The sequence below is a fragment of the Astyanax mexicanus genome, chromosome 21, assembly GCF_023375975.1.
Source record: "Astyanax mexicanus isolate ESR-SI-001 chromosome 21, AstMex3_surface, whole genome shotgun sequence".
Lineage (NCBI taxonomy): Eukaryota > Metazoa > Chordata > Actinopteri > Characiformes > Acestrorhamphidae > Astyanax > Astyanax mexicanus.
Genome location: NC_064428.1, coordinates 19,792,520 through 19,813,351, shown reverse-complemented (window position 1 = coordinate 19,813,351; position 20,832 = coordinate 19,792,520). Strand labels below are relative to the sequence as shown.

Sequence of the window (20,832 nt, the reverse complement as noted above, 5' to 3'; positions counted from 1 at the left end):
GCTTAATTATCTCCAGTTCTTTCCATTGTCTGTTGCTTAGTAATGAGACTCACAATGCATTTTGGTCCACAGTCACCTCATAAAGTAAGCTATGCTGTTTACTATAAAAGACATTGTGGAATATTTGGTCACACAAATAGAACAGTATATAGAGGCTCTTTAACTGTCCTGCAGAGCTCAGCTACTGTCCTGCGGAACTCTTTAACTGTTAAAAAGCTCCGCGAGACAGTAGCTGAGCTCCACGGGACAGTAGGTGAGTGTCGCAAAACAGCAGCAACAGGACAGGGAAAGTTTTTGCTCGTACTGCCTCTCCCTATTAGGCTACAGAAGGGTGTGTAGTGTCGTTAAAGTATGCAGGATGGAGAAAAATAAATCCAACCAATTTGAAAGAATAGGAAAAAAATCAAATCGTGACCCCAAGAATCGATTCTGAATCAAATTGTGGGATTTCCATAGATTCACAGCCCTAATGATTTAACATAATATATGTATTATATGTGTTAAACTTTACTTACATTAAATATGTATATCTTGTTGATATTCTATTCTTATAATCTGTACTGTAGTCTTATAATAATTAAACAAATTAACAAACAAACAAATTAATTTACTTTTTTAATCCTGCTGCAAAGTATTATATTCATAAAGAAAAATTCTTAAAGGATACACCCAAATTGACAATATTTTTACCTGAGGTAGAATATATCATAAAAAGTCTTAGAATTATTAATAACATAAAAAATACTACATTTCGAAAAAGCTATGGTGGAGTTTTTAACAAACAAATAAAAAGACAAAAATGGAAGCATTGTGTGTGTATATTGAATAGTTATTTTCTCTTAATATTATTATTGGTATTATTTTTATTTGTTCAAGATAATTGATATGTTTTAGAGTCTAGAGATTTAATTAAAAAATATATAATGCTCATCTGATTTTGTACTTGTCTTTTATACTGTGGAAAAAAGACAGAGAGAATCTTTTACTAATGTACTCTGAATGCAGAAATATGCAGAGAAGTGAAACATCTCATTTTTTGGCCTTATTTATTTCTTTATTATTTTATTGTACTTTGTAAAAGTTAGTTCTAACTTCATTTTAACTGTTTCTTTTGTTGTATTAATCTTATCTTCTTTTGATCTTAGTTTCTTATGAATTAAACAAAGTTTTAGTATTGTTTTTTATTCTTATTTTATTTTTATCTATTTTAGTTTTATTCACTGTTATTTTGAAATGATTACATGTACATATTATTTTCTTTGCCATGTCATTCCCTGTTTTTGTAAATGCTTTGCTATTCTGAAAGTAAGGTTGCCTTTAATGTACTTCCGAGTCAAAATAAAGCTTGATTGATTGATTGCTTTTGTGCAGTTTTCATATTTAATTTTACTGTAGTAACTTTTATACATGTTGTTGTCATGTTCCTCCTCAACATGTTTCATTAAAAAATGCTCTTAAATTCACTTTGCATGCATATATGTTTAAATGGGTTTTTGAAGGCTATTTTTCTCAAATAAATTTGTTTTGTATTCTATAAAAGTGGGTGAGAAAAAGTGGGTCCCTGGTTGAGACCTGTTGAGAAGCCCTGCTTTAAATCAGGGAGGGATGCATTCAAATCCTACCTGTGTAGGACGAGTGTGGACGTGAGTGATCGACCTACAATAGCTAGCTTAGTGCCCTACCTAGGGAGTATAAATCCACTATTTGAGACGTGCCCTACACGTACGGTGAGTGTGCCAGGTCCTCTTGCAGCGTTCGGCTGGTGATCTGTCTCAGGGCTCCCCCTGCTGTTCGGGACGCGCTAACACGCCCGGTGTTCTGTCGAGTTGCGCTACCCGTCGATGCGTGCTACTTAGCGGCTCTGCGCATGCGTGAATTCTCATTTATTTATTTATTTTTGACTATTTTCACGTGTTTTACAATCTGAGATCACTGAATTTTATATATTATTTTGTATTAAATTTGAAAATATAATAAAAAATAAATATAAAACGACTTCTTATACCCTATATTGCCCTAACGAACTCTAGTACAGCAAATTTAGGCTATTTTTTAGGCTATCCAAATATCACACCGAGACTTCTACAGCGGGCATTTTCTTTTCTTTTTTTGTAAAATTAAATCGCACAATTTTTTATGCTACCTTCACAAACCGTGCTACCCTTGTAGTATATTTATTAAATGCAAAATAAGCACCATATTAGAGCATATTCTCAGTGCAAGTCTATGTAAATTTTTGGAGAGCATAAATCACTGTATCATTGCACAGTTTTGTAGTAGTGAGAGGTCATTACAAAATATTTTTTTATAGTTATTATTGTATTTATTGTTATTATTATATATTTTTATTTGATGACAGTGAGTCCATGTTGTTTAATGTACAAAAAATATTTCCTATATATATAAAAAAGCGAGAAATAATTGATAGCTGTAGGTCAGCGCATGCGCAGTGCCTTTAGGAAGCACGTTTCGACGCGTAGCGCAACTCGACAGAGCACCGTTCTTCGGTCTGCAGTAGCGGAGCTCCTCTCCACGCCGCTTTGTGGCAGCGCAGCGTGGCCGCCGGGTTTTTCTTCAGCAGAGGAAGAAGAAGATGAGGGGGAAGATGTCTGAAGCTCCTGCCGAGGCGGGAAACGACATGCCGGCAAAAAAGCAGAAACTAAGCAGCGACGAGAACAGCAACCCGGACCTTTCCGGAGACGAGAACGTAAGAGAAGATCCCGCGGCGGCGGGTTCTAGTTATATATATGTTAGCGGGAGCTCCGGGGATCCGGGGCCGCGGCTCGCTCTCTCTCTCCGCCTCTACTGATGCTCTGTTTACCGGAGCTGCAAGTTTCCCTCGCTGGTTAAAATAACTTACCTCTGATGTGTTTAATTTTATCGAGCCTGGGGCGGACTGGTGTAAAATTGTCCTTTTTTAACCCTTTTCTGTGTTTCTATAGGCTTTGTTTTCTGTGAGACTCACTTTAGCGAGGTTAGCGGAGCTAGCTTCCAGTTTTGTTGTTCAGGTTAGCTGCTGGCTAACTCGCTGAATTCAGTGTAATAAAATAGCTGGGCTAGCTTAGCTTGGGTAGTTTCACTAGTTAATTTAGCCCTTTTAGACCTGAATTAAGATCCAGTGATGAAAACATAAGAATGCTATGTGCCTGTGATGAACACAAAAAAAAAATCTAATATGAACTTTCTGTAAAAAAGTCTATTAACTAAAATATTAGTTAAAGAGAACGGTATTACGTACACTTCAGTATTCCGTACAGTTGAGCATTTAAACAATAAAATACTTAATAATAAACTATTGTTATGTTTGAAATATAGTCTGGGGTCATTGTCAATCCTTCCTCTTTCCATTAAAACAGGTCAGTGACCATCCACGTTGTGTTTTCTCTTGAAATTCCGCTAGGTAGGGAGGAAAGGTCCGCGTCGCCGAAAACGGGTGGGTGGGGAAGGGTTAACAACGTTGAGGCTAGGGGGTGGGGAAAACTTTATCGACTAGTTTTTAACATCACATTTCACCCAAAATGCAACGTTAAACATCCAACTAACAGCATCCGTTGTAATATTTGATTGAGGAATTAATAATCATAGTTTATAACTTACTTTAAAAACGAGCTTACTCCAGCTCCACATCACCACTCACAGACAGCTGAGATTTTGTGCTGCAGCTTCAGCACATTTTTTTTTTCAATTCATAGACAACTTATCAAATCCATTTGACAAACACTTTACTAAGCTTCTACGTCAGTCTAAGCTCATATGTTATAGGTCATAGGTCGGCAATAGGCGGCTCGCGGGCCAGATGCGGCCCGCAAGCAAGAAACATCTGGCCCGTGAGGTTGAACTATAATGAAAAAAAAAATCGGACTGTCCGTCTCAAAAATGCTCTTTATTTAGAAACTTAATTTTCCAAAACAGAAAAATTTATTAAAGATTTTTTGATAGAGCCACGGGCTGTTAGATAACTGCTAGCTCCTTTATTCTGTTATTTTTTTTTTTATTCGTTTGGTTTTTTTTTTTGTTTAACAAACAGGTATATCATTAATAGCGCCCCCAATGGTCAGTCCACAGATTTCACCCACATCAGCCCACTTGAATGTCGTCTGCTTGTCATTTTAACCTCTTACTGCAGAAGCGCCCTCTAGCGGGCCCGCCGGCGGGCCCGTTCTGACTATGTAAATTAGAACGCTTAAAAGCGTCAAATATTCTAAACATACCGACCAAATAACCGACTCATATTCTTTAGTACTACTTTAACTACCTGCATGCAAATTTACAGCCATCTACATGAAACCAGTCGCCAGAAATCGCCAACTGAAAACAGCCTGTTTTTTCACATTGTTTACACGAGAAACACGCCTCCCCAACAAAATAGCCTTATAAAATAATATTAGTGTATAAAATAACATCATATTATATTATTGAAAATTCACTTACTATCACAGCATCCACAATACAGCACTGAACCGCAGGTAAAATATCCATAAAGTCCTTTATTTGCCTGCTCACGGCTCCTCAAAAACATGCGTTTAGTTTCAGCGCAGCCGTAACGTCGTATTCTCAAGCTCCCAGCGACTACACAATGGAATATTTTCCGTAAAGTTGTACGTGAATACAAAGCTAAGGGTGTCCTCTTCTAGATTCAGTGGTTTTTATTGGTCTACAATCCACTACTTTTCTTGAGTGATCGTCTTTTGAACCAATGGCGTGAGCGCTGGATCGCGCTGGTGTTCAGGGCTGTCCAATCAAATCAGATCATAGGCTTTTTCCAGCGTCACAAAAGTGATTGACACCTATTTCAACCAATAGTCCACCCTTAGACGAAAACACTGATACGTAATTTGCCCTGATTGGTCTCCGAATGGCTGGGGGAGGGGCATGCCAAACCGTCACCAAGTCACAAAAAAAACACCCCTCTCCAAACGCTAAAACACACAGCGCACACAGCGCGCAAACATGTGATTTTATGTGTCATTTCATCAAAAAAATATTAATATTACCCTGAGATGGACTCACATTAATTTATTTTATCACAAAGAAACAAAAAAATATTAAAATGTTGTTTTATAGAGACAGATTCACCTCTGTATCAGACTGGGGCGCTCTGGAGAGGTTTTTAAGCCTTTGGTGACGCCTGGTGGACACCTTATATATAATGCAGTATAAATTCCCATGCTGTTAAAATAATGTTTTCAAATTTTGTACTTTGTTTGACAAGACCCTAATAAACCAGGAAATGTAGAGAATGATTAGCTAATCATCACCAACATCCATACACACACTATAAACTCAAAATATAATAGGCGCTTTTTGTTTTTTTTACATTTTCCTCTGCATTTAATGTTCTCAAATAGATCCTAAATAATGAAAATTACCTCTTGAAAGTGAATTACTGTTTTGTCCCAAGTGTCTACTTCAGTTTAAGCCCTGACTGGTCATTGTGCTATATGTAAAACTTAAGATATCCAGTGTGATAGCATAGTAGTGCAAATCGCATGAAAATGAGCAAAAACATGGATCAGCAGTGAGCGCCCTCCCGCCACCGCGCCCGCCAATCCCCCAACATCCCCCTCCCCCCCCCCCCCCGCCAAGTGCTTGTGGCCCGCCATGTAATGGCTTGGAAAAAATCTGGCCCGCGGCCAAACTTAATTGCCGACCCCTGTTATAGGTGGTGAACTTTTGTAAAATACAGCCACCACGAGTGGAAATCTGAGGTGTACGGAACACCGTTGCCTGTTTGTTGGCAGGTGTACGGAATACTGATGCACACTGGTGACAGGACTGAGGTCAGTTTTTTGGGGTTTTCTTTAAAACTATTGGTCCAAAAGTAACCAATCAAAATTTATTTTGGTTGCAAGGCAGATATTCCATAGTTTAGCCAATCACTGCAGCCTATTTGAACTCGGGTATTTTCGTAATATCCACTCAAACGCGGAAAATACCGAAAATGTGTACGGAATACCGTTCTCTTACGTTAAATGTTATTTTTTATGTCCATTGCATTGGATGCCTGTTCTTGCCTGTTCTTTTTTATTTTATATTTAATGTTGATATTCCTTTTTATTAAGAAAAACATCCCTGGTTATGAATTTAAAAAAAAAATCTCAATTATATAAAAATTAGTAAAAATGAGCTCAGTCTTTGCTTCATTTGGCTCTAGTGCTGCCATGCCCTAATTTAAGTTATGGGTTGAGTGTTGTTTTTTTCCAGTGCAGCTTGTGAGGATAAGCTACTGTTTATTTGTCTTGTAAACTTTTTTATTGGCTGGAATTGTGATCTTTTCAGATTAGCAATGTGTCTTAATTAGTGTTATGTGCAACAAAACATTTTTTTTAATGTCTGAAGAGGTTAACTAGTTAGGTTAGCTGTTTAGCTGCAGTTTGTAACGATTCAGTCCTGCTTAATTTGTTGTGGGTAGGGTTGCAACGGTATGAGATTTTCACGGTATGATAACCGTCTCGGAAAATACCGCGGTATCACGGTTATCACGGTATAACAGTTTGTTACATATATTATTAAACTGACCCTTAAAGAAATTACAACAAAGTTTTTTTGTTCAATTAACTATTTATTGTAGAAACTACACCATCAGGTGAAGGAAACCATGTTTTTCCACTACTCTTAAGGGCATTAAGAGTGTATATATATATATATATATATATATATATATATATATATATTAGGGCTGTCCCTAACGATTATTTTTTAAACGATTATTCTAACGATTATTTTTTTCGATTAGTCGACTAATCTATTCATTGAGAAACATATTTAAATAATTATTTTACGTTTTAAAGCAAACGATAAATTACTATATTTATATATAATAACAACAACAACAACAACAACACAAGCCTACTAAACCAAACCCCACACTTATAATCACTTACATGTACAGCACGTTGTTTAGATCTATAACGCTAAAAATGGATAAGCTCCCATACACCACAACCGTGTGTTGCACTGTTTTCTGTGACCGCTAGATTTTGTGACCACTGGCAGTTAGTTCTCAGCAGACCGGTGCACTGGCCGATTCGAAACTGTTCGTTTCTAATGTTTACCCCGACTGGCCAAAACGGTTCAGTTTAGGGCTGAGGGTAAGGTGTAGGTATAGAAAGCTTCCGTTTTGCCAATGAACGCTCATAACCGTGAGCACTGGTCACAAAATTCCGACGGTGACAGAAAACGGTGTGACACCGCAGCGCCGACGGCGCTAGCTAAAATAACTTAAGGCAGCTAGCTTAGCTAAACACCTGAACTTATGAATAATGCTACTGTTTCTGGAAACTGCGAAATGCCATGCACAAATATAAACCAAAAATGTATAATTTCTGCCTGTGGCAGGTTTAAAACCTTTGGTAGACAGCCTTAAGTCTTTTTAAGGACACCCGCGGAGACCCTGATGTAAACGGTAACTTACTGTGTGACCCTGTTGACATAGTGCTCCTGGATGTTTGCGCTTCAAGTGCTCCTTTTGCACGTATGGCAGAGGACCACATTGTTGCCCTTTTGCGTGAAATGCTCCCAAACTTTAGATGCCCGCTGGCGTTTTTTTGTAGCTGGAGATTGCTCTCCGGAGTCCAAGCTCTCTAGAGCTTAGATTCTCTGCCCGAACCCGACATGACCCGAGGCCCGCCCGTAAATCCGACCCGGGCTCCAGAAAATAATCCGAGATGTAGGCGTCTGTTTTTTAATTATATTTTTATTTTTTTAAAAAATAACGAAAACTGAAAGTGAAACTAAACTAATTTATTTATAAGCGCTGTTTTCACTACCGCAGTTCTACAGCGGGGGTGTTGTGCCGATTCTGTCCGCGAAGCGGGAGTCAGATTCAGCAGAGAGTCGGATTCGGCACAAACGCGGCGGCACCTCGCGGTCCGCGGTGTCAGTTGTAAGCGCTCGCGCTAGCCGCAAAATACGACAGAAAACACTGAGGGAGCTGCAGAATTATGAATGGGACTAGAATATGAGCACGAGGAGATCAAAGAGAACGTTCACCTGTGAGTAGCTCTCTCTCTCTCTCTCTCTCTCTCTCTCTCTCTCTCTCTCTCTCTCTCTCTCTCTCTCTCTCTCTCTCTCTCTCTCTCACGTGAACTCCTCCGCGTTTGACTTGCAGAACTGTGTTTAGCTGTTCTTAAAAATCATTTTAATTAAATAATAGTTCTATGCTTCTATGTTACCGTGTTAATTAACATAATTCTGATCATATTTCGCTCATTAAAACAGCCCGAAAACAGCCAGTTGGAATTTTTGGGCCCGATCTAACCTCTAATGCTCTCCACAGGCGCCGCCATGTTTACGACGCGCCGACGCACGTTATGCAAATCGATGTATTTTTGTAATCGATGACGTCGATTATGTCGACGCGTCGCCCCAGCCCTAATATATATATATATATATATATATATATATATATAAAGTTGGTATATAACCAGATACTGCAGAAAGAGGGGATTTATTTCTGACATGATCCTCACAATAGAGATTTCTATTTTAAGGCTTTCACACCTTAAAACCTTCAACATATGAAAAACAGGCACGTCAGAATTTGAAAATTAACGCATGTAAATGAATGGCGTCTTTCACATCCAGTCCGGCCAGGACCTTTACACGGACACGTGAATCCGTCGTAGCACGCACTTCACGCCTGTACCTGCGTGCCCAAATTTCGGATAACTCAGCGCTTTTGCGGGCGCTTACCGCATGGGTTGTGCACGACTACAAAGAGGTTTTATTAGGGTTATTTAGGTAAAATTATAAACTGAACACATACTTTGCGCTGCACAGCGGGGTGGTGTTCTCGGAGATGGGAGAACAGGTTTGATGTATTTCCTCCTTTAGCTGTGACTACGGCCACATTGATTACAAGCTTGTTGATTACAAGATTACAAGTCTGTTTTCAGGCTGTTTGAATGAGCGAAATATGATCAGAATTATGTTAATTAACACTAACATAGAAGCATAGAAATATTATTTAATAAAAATGATTTTTAAGAACAGCTAAACACAGTGTGGAGAAGTTCACGTGCGAGAGAGAGAGACACACAGAGAGAGAGAGAGATTTGCGTGTTCTGATATGAGCTACTCACAGGTAAAGGTTCTCTTTTATCTCCTCGTGCTCATTTTAGTCCAATTCATAATTCTGCAGTTTCTCAGTGTTTTCTGTCGTATTTTGCGGCTAGCGCGAGCGCTTACAACTAACACCGCGGACCGCGAGGTGCAGCCGCGCTGCCGCTGTTATGCCGAATCCGACTCCCTGCTCAATCCGACTCCCGCTTCGCGGACAGAATCGGCACAACACCTCCCGCTGTAGAACTGCGGGAGTGAAAACAGCGCTTATAAATTAGTTAGTTAAGTTTCACTTTCAGTTTTCGTTATTTGGTTCGTTTTCATTAACAATAATAATTGGTTACTTAGCATTAACATTGTGATTATCACACCAGAGCTTTATTTAAAAATAAAATATATAATTAAAAAACAGATGCCTACATCTCAGACTATTTTCTGGAGCCCAACCCGACCCGGCCCGAGGAATGTGGTGGGAAATCTCGGCCCGAACGGACCCGATTTTGGGTCGGTCCTCGGGTCAGGTCTGGTTCGGGCAGAGAATCTAAGCTCTAGTCTGATGCACTTTCTGCCATTCTCACCGCTGTGTGCTGAGTAGCTGAAGCGGAGCAGAGTTGCGCATGCGCGGGTGACTTTCTCCGCTGGCTTGAGTTTTACCGGTAATAAGCAAACACACACGGTATGATAACCGTGCATTTTAATACCACGGTATACCGTGAAACCGGTTACCGCTGCAACCCTAGTTGTGGGATTACTTCACATTGTATTAACTGGTAATAGAGAATGTAATATATAATTTTATAAGTAATTTCGTTAGCTAGTTTTAGTTTACGTGGGGAGGGAGGTGTGTTTTGATTGTTCAGGCCGTTATTCTCACTCAGTATGTTCTTGTAATTTAACTGTGTAGGTTAGGGTAGGTGTTGGTTATTTTCAGTGGTGTCAATTGACTAAAAATTTTAATCAGATTAATTACAACAATATTCTGTGATTAACTGTGATTAATCACACGTGCTCTTCTTAAGATGCAAGTTTCATAGTGGATATATAAGCTAAATAAAATTATGAACGTTGAATGCAATTTGTTTTGGCAAGGCAGTGTATATTAATGTTAATCTTTCCAGCTTTTCTTCATTTCTAATTCTGCCTTTCTTTGATTTAACAGTGCATGAACGAGCAGATAAAGGCTAAATTTGCTGTTTTGATATTTCCATGTTCGCAGTAGCTTTTGTGTCGGCATCATTAGCAGCCCAGTGGTTGCTCGAATAACTAGCAAAAGGTATGAGACACCTTGTTTTTAGAATGCAGGAATCACGCCATTAGAATGAAACATTGATGCCATTTAATTGAATACTTTTTCACCTCTCCACTCAGAAATATTGCAGTTTTCAATTTAAATAAGAAATCTTTGGGACTGCTGCTTTGAGCTAACTGTTGTTGTTGGTAGCTGTTGGTTGATCATCATAACAATAATTGCATTGCAATAATTGTATCACAGAATGAGCAATATGATGTAAGACAATAAAACCATGTCATGCTGTCGTATGATTTTTTTGTTAGAAAATTGTGCTTGGCCAGTTTAGGTTTAGAATTTTTGCAGTTTTTTTCCCAAATTTTATGGTATTGTTTTTCTTTACTGTTCAGCATCTATATATCCCATATGGTACATCATTTATGTAGGCATAGGCACTCACAGAATCATATTCTGTTGCACTGACATTGAACTGCATGCTTGCACTGGGTAGCTGGGAGCCCAGGGGGTTAAAGCAAGTTCAAGACAAAGTGTGAGCTCCACCGTGATTGGTGTGTTTGGTTTGTGCTTCTTTAATTTTAATGTCACTTTTTTATGCACACGTAATCTACAACTGCACAATATATCATTTGAGCTTTGCCATCGCAATGTTTGCATGTGCAATAAAATATTGCAGTGCAATGTCAAATGTTTTGAATGTTTTGACTACAAAAAACTGTTTACATTTTTCATGACTTGTCTACCAGAGAAATATAAAACATTTACCCCATGCTAGGGATACAACAATATATTTGTTAACCGGAATTAAGTGATAAGAGAGCATTATGTAAATAAAAACAGTGACATAAAAAATATAATGAAAAAATCTGCAAAACAAATAGCTTGGTTCGTCCTTAAGCCAAAATTTTTATTTTTGTTCAGTTTTGGCTTAAAAAAAATAGATTTGTGCATTTCTACTGTATTCTTAAATTTTCTACAGCCCTGTCAACACTGTGTTTGACATATTATAACTGAATTAAAATATTGCAATATACAGCTCTGGAAAAAATTAAAAGACCACTTGAGTTTCTAAATCAGTGCCTCTAAATTTGCTATTTAGAGTCAAATTAAACATTGTTTTATTCTATAAACTACGGACAATTCTCCCAATTTCCAAATAAAACAATCATTTAAAGCATTTATTTTCAGAAAATGAGAAATGGCTTAAATGACAAAAAAGATGCAGAGCTTTCAGATTTCAAATAATGCAAAGAAAACAAGTTCATATTCATAAATTGTAAAGTTCAGAAATCAATATTTGGTGGAATAACCCTGGTTTTTAATCACATTTTTCATGTGTCTTGGCATGTTCTCCTCCACCAGTCTTACACACTGCTTTTGGATAACTTTATGCCACTCCTAGTGCATGGCTTGTGATCATCCATCTTCCTCTTGAATATATTCCAGAGGTTTTCAATTTGGTAACATCAAAGAAACTCATAATTTTTAAGTGATGTATTATTTTTTCCAGAGCTGTATATAGCAAAAAGAAAATGTATTGTAGTGACTGTTTTTTCCAGGATTATGCAGCCCTGTAACACAAAAAGGGTTAAAAACATAATCAACTAATAATCTATCAGACTAATGTTTGTGGTATTCTTGGATGAGGACAGAGATTAAATCACCTGTTCTTCTGTTCCAGGATGATGCCGTCAGCGTTGAGAGTGGCACCAATGCTGAACGTCCCGACACCCCCACCAACACCGCCAATGCCCCTGGCAGAAAGAGCTGGGGCAAGGGCAAGTGGAAATCGAAGAAATGCAAATACTCCTTCAAGTGTGTTAACAGTCTAAAGGTAAGTACACAGAGTAGACTTACTGTCTGTTAAAAAAAAAAACCTTAATTATACATTTTTATGTAAAGGTCTTATTGTTTAATTATTTTGATGTGTTTTTTGTTTGCTGTCTTTAGGAAGACCATGGCCAGCCTTTGTTTGGGGTCCAGTTCAACTGGCATAGTAAGGAGGGCGACCCCCTTGTCTTTGCAACAGTGGGAAGCAACAGAGTGAGTGTCTAAATCTTAACTGCTTTTCAATGTCAGCATATATAGATTATAATCGTATAGAAAGTTACTGTAGATAGAATTAGACTTTAAGAGTCAATAAACAGAAACACTTTGGCACTGTAAATAGCCTAAAGGCATATAAAGCCTCCCAGGTAGTGTTGCAACTAAAGATGACAGGTGTGCCTTGTGTATATCAATAAACATCTATTTTCTGGTCTATTTTCAATGTGCCTTACAGTGCGGAAAATATGGCATGTTTGTATATTTTATCTTATTTTATGTCTTTAGACATTTTTCATTCACCTCAAAATGTTATGTTCTATAATATGTGCTGTTTTATGTGAGCAGACAGTTAATAAATCACTTCTCTTCTAATGCCATCATGTGCTGTGTGATATGACGATAAATATTGTGGGGATGATAGAAGTGTCTATCGTGCTACTTACCTTCTACCGTCTCTATCGTTTCTACAGTAATTTCATCAATTATTCATGCAAATATATAAAGTAGGCTACGATGAAATGTATTGGCATGGTCACTTTGCATAAACTTGGTTAATATAAGTGATGATAAAGTAATCTTCACAAAAAAAGCTTGATAATGTGGTTTTGAAACATGATGCTGCTTTACGACACTTTATAAAATGTTAATTGATTTTATTTTGATAACTCAGTTTAAATACCTGTATAATTTTTAAAAAAATAGCTACTGCATCTACCTCATCTGTTTTCATTTGATACATATATATTGCTGCACTAAAGGGTAGTAATTCTCATTTGTGAAAGTTTGGTTTAGTGTCACTTTGAAATAAAGTTGGAAAAAAGTAAGCAATTATATTATTTTGTCATATTTTTCGAAGAATAACTGAAAACATACTCAAATGTGGTATATCATGATATATATCGTTATCGTGATATAAATAATTCCTTATCGTGATATATGATTTTTCCCATATCGCCCAGCACTACCATCTTGTATAATAACACATGTAACAAATATACTTTGATTTAATTTAGATTTGACTTTGTTTATATAGTTTTTGTATCTATATTAGGGCTGCCACAAACGATTATTTTTATAGTCGACTAATCACCGATTATTTTTTATGATTAGTCGACTAATCGGATCATACGTTAATTGAATATAAAACACAGTTTATCACAATAGAATGCAGCTGCTATTATACAACCAACATTAGATTTCAGCTATATGCTAACTAAAAATAAAAACAATTAAAATCATAGTTCATTAAACCTTTAATGAAATATGCAGCTTGTTGTAACAGACAATTATTTTACTGTTTAGCATAAAGTGTAAACAACTGTGTAAAATAAGGATAAGGCACTGGCATTTATGAAACATCTCAACCGTGAGGTTGTTTGAACTATTATGAAAAAAAAGTATATTAATAAAAAATGCCTCTCTGTCCAGATATTGTGTACATTACCGTACACAGGGCAGCGGTCTGCACAGATCTGATTGGCAGAGGAGAGCGTTTGGTGATTTTACACCACACATGACTAATCTGTGAGTTTACTGCACCGAAAAGCACTGAAAACAGAAGCCACTGTCAGAATGAAATCCTTCTCTGTAGTTTATCGGTTTGGGACGGCATTTGTGACAACGTCTGGGTCCGGATCCGGATCGCAGTCCGCCTATTAGTGACCTTTGTTTTAAAGCTATCAAGATGAGTAAGTTAAGTACTAAGTTAACGCTCTGTTTACGCTAATTTTAGCAGCTAAATAGCAATTTAGCTTCTTCGTCATTTAATCAGCCACAACATGCCTCCTTTTCAGGTGCTCGTGCATCGCGGTTGTGCTGCCGAGGAAGGCAAGTTCTTCATTGCAGATATTGCATTGCACGCGTTTCACTTTTATTTTCTTGGTGATCCCACACTTTTGAGTTCTGTAGCGGGGTAGCCATGAAACCAGAGCCTGTCTGTATAATGTCCTGAGATGTCGTCCACTACCTACCCCGGTTTCCACTACTGCGCATGTGCGTCCAGGACAGAAAGGCAGTCGCAGCAGTTTGGAGAGAAAAACAAAGAAAAAAAAAAACGACTAATCGACTATTAAATTAGTCGTCGACTATTTTAATAGTCGACATAATCGTGACTAGTCGACTAATCGTGGCAGCCCTAATCTATATACCTACATATATTCAAACTTATTTTTTTTATTGGTATATTTGGCATGGTGCTTTGGTAGAAAAATAGTTATTTGCATTTCTATGATAAGGTTTGTATATGTGCAGAAATAAGTGTAATTAGTTTGATTGAATGTTCTTCTTTGTGCAGGTCACCTTATATGAATGTCATTCCCACGGAGAGATCCGGCTCCTGCAGTCCTACGTAGATGCGGATGTATCCTCTTCTTGCACTGATTGTTTTAAAGGCTTTTGGTGTTTGGTTTAATCACACAGCAGTGAATCGTAATACGTAACTACATCTGTTATTCTGAATAGGGATGCATCAATACCATTTTTTTCCCCCAATGAGCACATGTATTTTTAAATGTACTGATACAGAGTATGAATCCATTAGCATGGTTTCGGGCCCAATACAGGTAACTGTATTGGTATTCATGCATCCTTAATTGTGGAAATAAATATTACATCAGACTGCTTGTTGTGTACAATGAATGCATTCCCCCTTCCTAAACTAATGAACAGGCAGATGAGAACTTCTACACTTGCGCTTGGACGTATGACACCAGCACCAGTCACCCTCTGTTGGCGGTAGCTGGCTCCCGAGGCATCATCCGCATCATTAACCACATCACTATGCAGTGCGTCAAAGTAAGTCAGCTGACTTAAAACCTATAAGCCAATAAGACACAAAATATGAACTGATCATAGGCGACCAGTATGGCAATCATTTTGCTTCAACTGATCCCAAAGCAGTGTTTAGTTGTGCTGAACCCAACCCTAATCCAGTCCTTCGTAACTGAATAGGCTGTGCTTGGTCAATGTGTAATTGCACAGTACATTATTAGTTAGTTATAATAATACAGATTTTTTTTGAAACAAGATTAAACATTTCTACAGTACAGAGCAATCATTTTTTATGTTTTATTTAATTATTTATAAGGCTTAATTTACTGGTGCAGGTACAGGAATATGAGTGAATAAAGGAAAATAAGCAAGATAATGGCTGTTATGTAGTCTTTATTATTATTTATTTTTTATTATGGATTATTATAGGTTTTTATGTTGTCTGATAAAGATGCTGTATAAAACTACTTGATATACAAATATTTTAACAGGAATATTCATACCTAATAAGCTACTGCTGCTGTAATGTTTGTTTTGCAGCATTATGTGGGGCATGGAAACGCAATCAATGAGCTCAAATTTCATCCAAGAGATCCAAACCTACTGCTGTCAGTGAGCAAAGGTAAGTAGTGCTTACCCCACAAACACTCACAAAATACTAAGCAAGGTTATTTTACACACACACACTGTTCTCATGATTCCCCGTTTGTTTACCCTCATCAGACCACGCGTTGCGTCTATGGAACATTCAGACGGACACACTTGTAGCCATATTTGGTGGTGTGGAGGGCCATAGAGATGAGGTGCTGAGTGCGGTGAGTGTAAAACTTGTATTCTGATGAAAATGTCCCTTTTAATAATTCTGAAGTCCGTCACTATGAACATCAAAGCATCATTTAATTGCCAAACAAGCTTTTTTTATGGATTTTAATTTTATTTTAACACACTTTCTCTATTCACTATTAAATTAAATAGCCATGTATTTTTGCCTTATTTTGAAAGAAGAGATGCTCAGACAGCCACCAGGCTCCACTTGGGCTGGAGTGGTTTTGCCTACGATTGCTAACCAAGCTAAACAAGTTTGTAATGCTGCCAGTCCTGGCATGACTGGAGAACAATACTGTTTTTCTGAGCTGGATTATTTGCTGAGTTGATGACAGACTGATGTTTCTGTGTAAGCTCAGAGTCCTCCTTTTTGTTGACAGCTTTATTCCAACTATTAACATCTTTTATGGCTCAGTTTTGGGTCCTGGAATCTAATAAAGTGCTGCCACTGCTGAAAACACTTAGATTATTCATTTTTCAGTATTTTCAGTTTTTTGTGAATACTTTGGGTTGAGAGTTAAAATGCAATCCCTACTTTACAAATGTTAGAAATGTGAATAGAGTTCTTTAATGCAATTGGCTATTCTATACTGTGGTTTGCAGGACTTTGACCTCCTTGGTGAGAAGATCATGTCTTGTGGAATGGACCACTCTCTGAAACTGTGGAGGATTAACTCTGAGCGAATGCAGAAAGCAATACGATGCTCTTATGAGTACAACCCCAGCAAGACCAACAGGTAAGACCCAACTAGATCATAGTCTGTTTTCTTTTTTACACATGTGCTTTTACTTGAGTGTTTGACTATTAATAACTTGATTGGAGTAAATGGTATGGATGACATTACCCAAATATAGGCCTCCCCCTGAGAAACTAATCCCATCCGGAATATTTCTTTTTTCATTCTATAATGAGAGCTATGGTGCGGAAAACATCAATTTTGAAAGATTCTCATCTTAAGAGCAATTGCTCTTTGTTTCTCCCCCCTTGAGTCTAATTGGATACATTAAATCATTTCCTCTTTTAGGCCTTTTGTGTCTCAGAAAATCCACTTCCCAGACTTTTCCACAAGAGACATCCACAGGAACTATGTAGATTGCGTACGCTGGCTTGGGGATTTAATCCTCTCTAAGGTAAGAGTGTTCTTCTATAGTCTATTAGCATTGAGCTGTTACATTAACATTAATTATATTCACCTGCACATAACAGCTTAACTAACATTGTCTAAGACAAATAGACTAAACTTAAATGTGTACAAAAATAACTCTTTAAAGCAACCCTTTTAAGTGATGTATTTGTTTTTTCAGGTGTTTAAATAAAATGGAAATGCTTCCAATATTGTATATTTCTTATCCTGTAAATGTTTAACACAAGGTATCTGTTATCCACTCTAAAAAAGAAAGTGTGGCGTGCTTTAAATATATTGTGATTTTAAAAATCTGTGCCTTGTTGTTTTCTGCTGCTCCTGTGCTGCAAACGTGGCCGGTTGTATAATGTGGGTGAGCCGCACTACTGAGTGGTTTAAAAATAGCATTGAAGAGGACTCTTTGTACAGATAACTACTGACAAAGCCTCAAAATGATGCCAAAACTCTGTGCTTTGAGTCATGGAATAGAAAAATGTAGTAATTTCAATGCATCTTGAATAGTCTGACATATAACCAAGGGCCACATGTATTAATTGTGTTTACTAAGAAATCAGTCAGATAAATTGGGCGTCAATTTTTATTATTATTTATTTTTTATGTAAGAATATTTCCAAACCATTGATAAGCATGTAAATGTAGATGTTTATCTTTCTCTATTTTCTGTGTTTCTGTTTTAGTCCTGTGAAAATGCTATTGTGTGTTGGAAACCTGGTAAGATGGAGGATGATATCGATCACATCAAGCCCAACGAGTCTAACGTGACTATCCTGGGCCGCTTTGACTACAGCCAGTGTGACATCTGGTACATGCGCTTCTCCATGGACTTTTGGCAAAAGGTACTTATAAAAAACTGTACATACTTACTTTGGTTATAAGATTAATTTAAGCTTTATAGGCATGACTGTAATAATAAACTAGATGTACTTTAAATCAGAAAAAATGTCTTTCTGCAACAGGATAGAAAAGGAAATAAACACTTTAATTCAACAAATTGAGGCTGGGGCAGTTACTGGCGACTACATGCTGTTCAGAGTGGAGTGGATTTTAGAGGTCATGGGCCATGTTCTGACGTTTAGCCGCGGAGACTTTCCTGAAATGTAAAACAATATGCTAAGGCACACTCTGGGCAACTCCGTGCTCCAGCAGTCTAGCCAAGAGCAGGACGCTAGAAAACACCTGTCCCACTCAGCGGTATAATTCATACCATGGGCCACTTTTAAAACAAATAAAAATAATTGACTTTGAGAATAAAGTTGTAATATTACAAGAATAAAGTCGTGCTGATTTCGGCAGAGCTGTTGTGCCGAATTCAGCACCCCCGCCATGAAAAGCTATCTTAGGATCTTTGTGATAAAAGATAAGATAGATAGAAGATAACCCTCTTTAACTTTACTTTTCTACTCAAAAACTTGACAAAAGTCAGTTATTTCAGTTATGGTTTGGGTCAACAGATAGAATGTTACAGGGGGTTTTCAGGCGGCCCACTTTTTTAGAAAGGCACCCCCCTATTAATATCTGGTTACACTACATGACACTTGCACAGCAATAGTAATTAAGTAATTGTTCCAGTAAATGTATTAATTTATTATTCATTTAACCAGTAAGGCATGGTGTTAACCAAAAATGTGTTATTATTTATATATGTGTGTATTATTTGTTTGATGTTTATATTGAAGTTTATTGTAACGGTCTTGTAAAAAAAAAGACTTAATTTTTGTATTTGAATTTGACATCAATTTAATCTGACAGGCTTGAGACAATGAAATATTTTTACATTTACTTCCATTAAACGTTGAGGTTTTTTTTTTTTTTTTACATGCAAAGGTTTTGCATGACAGCAGTATTTTATAATGCATCTATTTAAGTTATTTTTAAACAAGTAATCATATTTTCTGTTTTTACAGATGTTGGCTCTGGGAAATCAAGTCGGAAAGCTTTATGTCTGGGACCTGGAAGTAGAAGATCCTCATAAAGCAAAGTAAGATCATTATTTCTACTCCTTACTCATCTGTCCTTTGTTCTTTTCATCTAGTCAGATTATTACAGAATTCTTCTGTGCCTGAATCTCTCCTTCTGTAGGTGTACCACCCTCACCCTCCCGAAATGCACCTCAGCCATAAGACAGACCAGCTTCAGCAGGGACAGCAGTATTCTCATAGCGGTGTGTGACGACGCCTCTATCTGGCGCTGGGACAGGTTACGCTGAGGCGTTTTCCTTCCTCGTGCCAGTACAAATGACTGCTCTTCACAGAAGGTCCTTGTGGCTGAGGAACCAGGACAATGGATGGTCTTTAGGTCCAATCTGCTTAGGCTGTGGAACTTGCTTAACTCAGATGTGTTGCACCTCTGCTTTTGTTTTGTCTTTTGCCACCTTTTCTGTCTTTAATAAAACTTATTTTGTACCAGTTTCTCTTGAGTTTTTAAAATAAAAAATGATCAATATTTATTTTTGTAGGGTGAAGTTACTGTACTGTATACAGTATGTGAAGAGTTAAGCTTAGTATCTATTTTTTTTTATTGGAAAAATCTTACTTGAGATTTGGAGTTCAAAAAGTAAATTTGAATTTGTTTATCCCTTCTGAGCAAATTACTTTTGATTTCTAGATGATTCCAAATTATGAGAAAAAGTAGGATTGACTCTTTAACATGTTGGGATAAAGCTGTATTTTGAGAATGCAAAATGTAATACTATTGTGGCGTGGAAGAGGAAGGAGGACTCGTGAGACTCATTGCAAGTACTCAACAGCTCTTTATTGTCTTTATTGGCTTGTCACTCACTTATAGCCTTTAACAAGGCTAGGAGAGCGAAACCCAACTGCTACCACAGCCCAAACAGCCCTGAGGCCATAAACCCAGCTATCCAGCACAGAGATGGTAGGTCCCCTTAACCCACCCAAAACATACCCCCATAATGACCCGCCCCCACAGGCACACTAAAAGCTGGCGCACACACACAGACGCCACACTATATTACAAAATAGAAAATAACAAACCAAATCAATATACTTTTTTCCAAATTTCAAGACCTTTTTTTAAATGAGTGGAAATTGTAATAAAGGAAGATTTATTTTGAACTCTGACAACTCTTGCTGTCAAGTTGCAAGCTCAATCACTACCTCGCTGCGCCACTATATGCACATTGTGACATTTTTATTTTGTCAGATTAAGTCCAGTCAAAAAACACTTAAAACTATTAAAAGATTAGTAGATGCTTTTAATTATGATAAACTTCTATTTTAAAGAATGAAAGAAAATGTAAGAAGGAACTCCACAAATAAATAATGGAATGTTTTTTTGTTTTTTTTTTTAGGTTTTTTAAAATCCGACACTTTTATTTTGTCAGCTAAGATTAAGATCCAGTCAAAAGCACAATTTTTTAAATGTGACATTTTTTCATATTATTATTATTATTGTTGTTATTATTATTATTATTATTATTATTATTATTATTATTATTATTATTATTATTATTATTATTATTATATGTGTTGTATAAATAACGTCTCTCTGGAGGAGATTCTCCGCGGACGCTGCTGTTTTGTTTCCGGTGTTAAAGCATTGCGCTTTAACACCGGAAACACATTCTGTCAAATTGTGCTACCCTGTCAAACCGTACTACTTTATTGTATTTTTAAATGTAAAAATGCCAGAAAAAGCAACATATTTAAAAAAAGACTTTCGGTAGGATATTTGGAAAGCCTGAATCAATATATCAGGAAACAGGTAATGATTAAAAGG

The 20,832-nt window shown here is 37.1% G+C and overlaps 1 protein-coding gene across 1 annotated transcript; it reads left to right on the top strand.

Annotated features, from left to right (window-relative positions):
* The first annotated feature begins 2,518 nt into the window (after positions 1-2,518).
* eed (embryonic ectoderm development) lies at positions 2,519-19,499 on the top strand. The gene is made up of 12 exons (XM_007254833.4): positions 2,519-2,707; positions 11,991-12,143; positions 12,260-12,352; positions 14,649-14,714; positions 15,023-15,148; positions 15,665-15,746; positions 15,848-15,939; positions 16,553-16,686; positions 16,975-17,080; positions 17,772-17,930; positions 18,999-19,072; positions 19,174-19,499. The coding sequence occupies exons 1-12, from the start codon at positions 2,594-2,596 to the stop codon at positions 19,298-19,300; spliced, it is 1,326 nt and encodes a 441-aa protein (XP_007254895.1). The 5' UTR covers positions 2,519-2,593; the 3' UTR covers positions 19,301-19,499.
* The last annotated feature ends 1,333 nt before the right edge of the window (positions 19,500-20,832 follow it).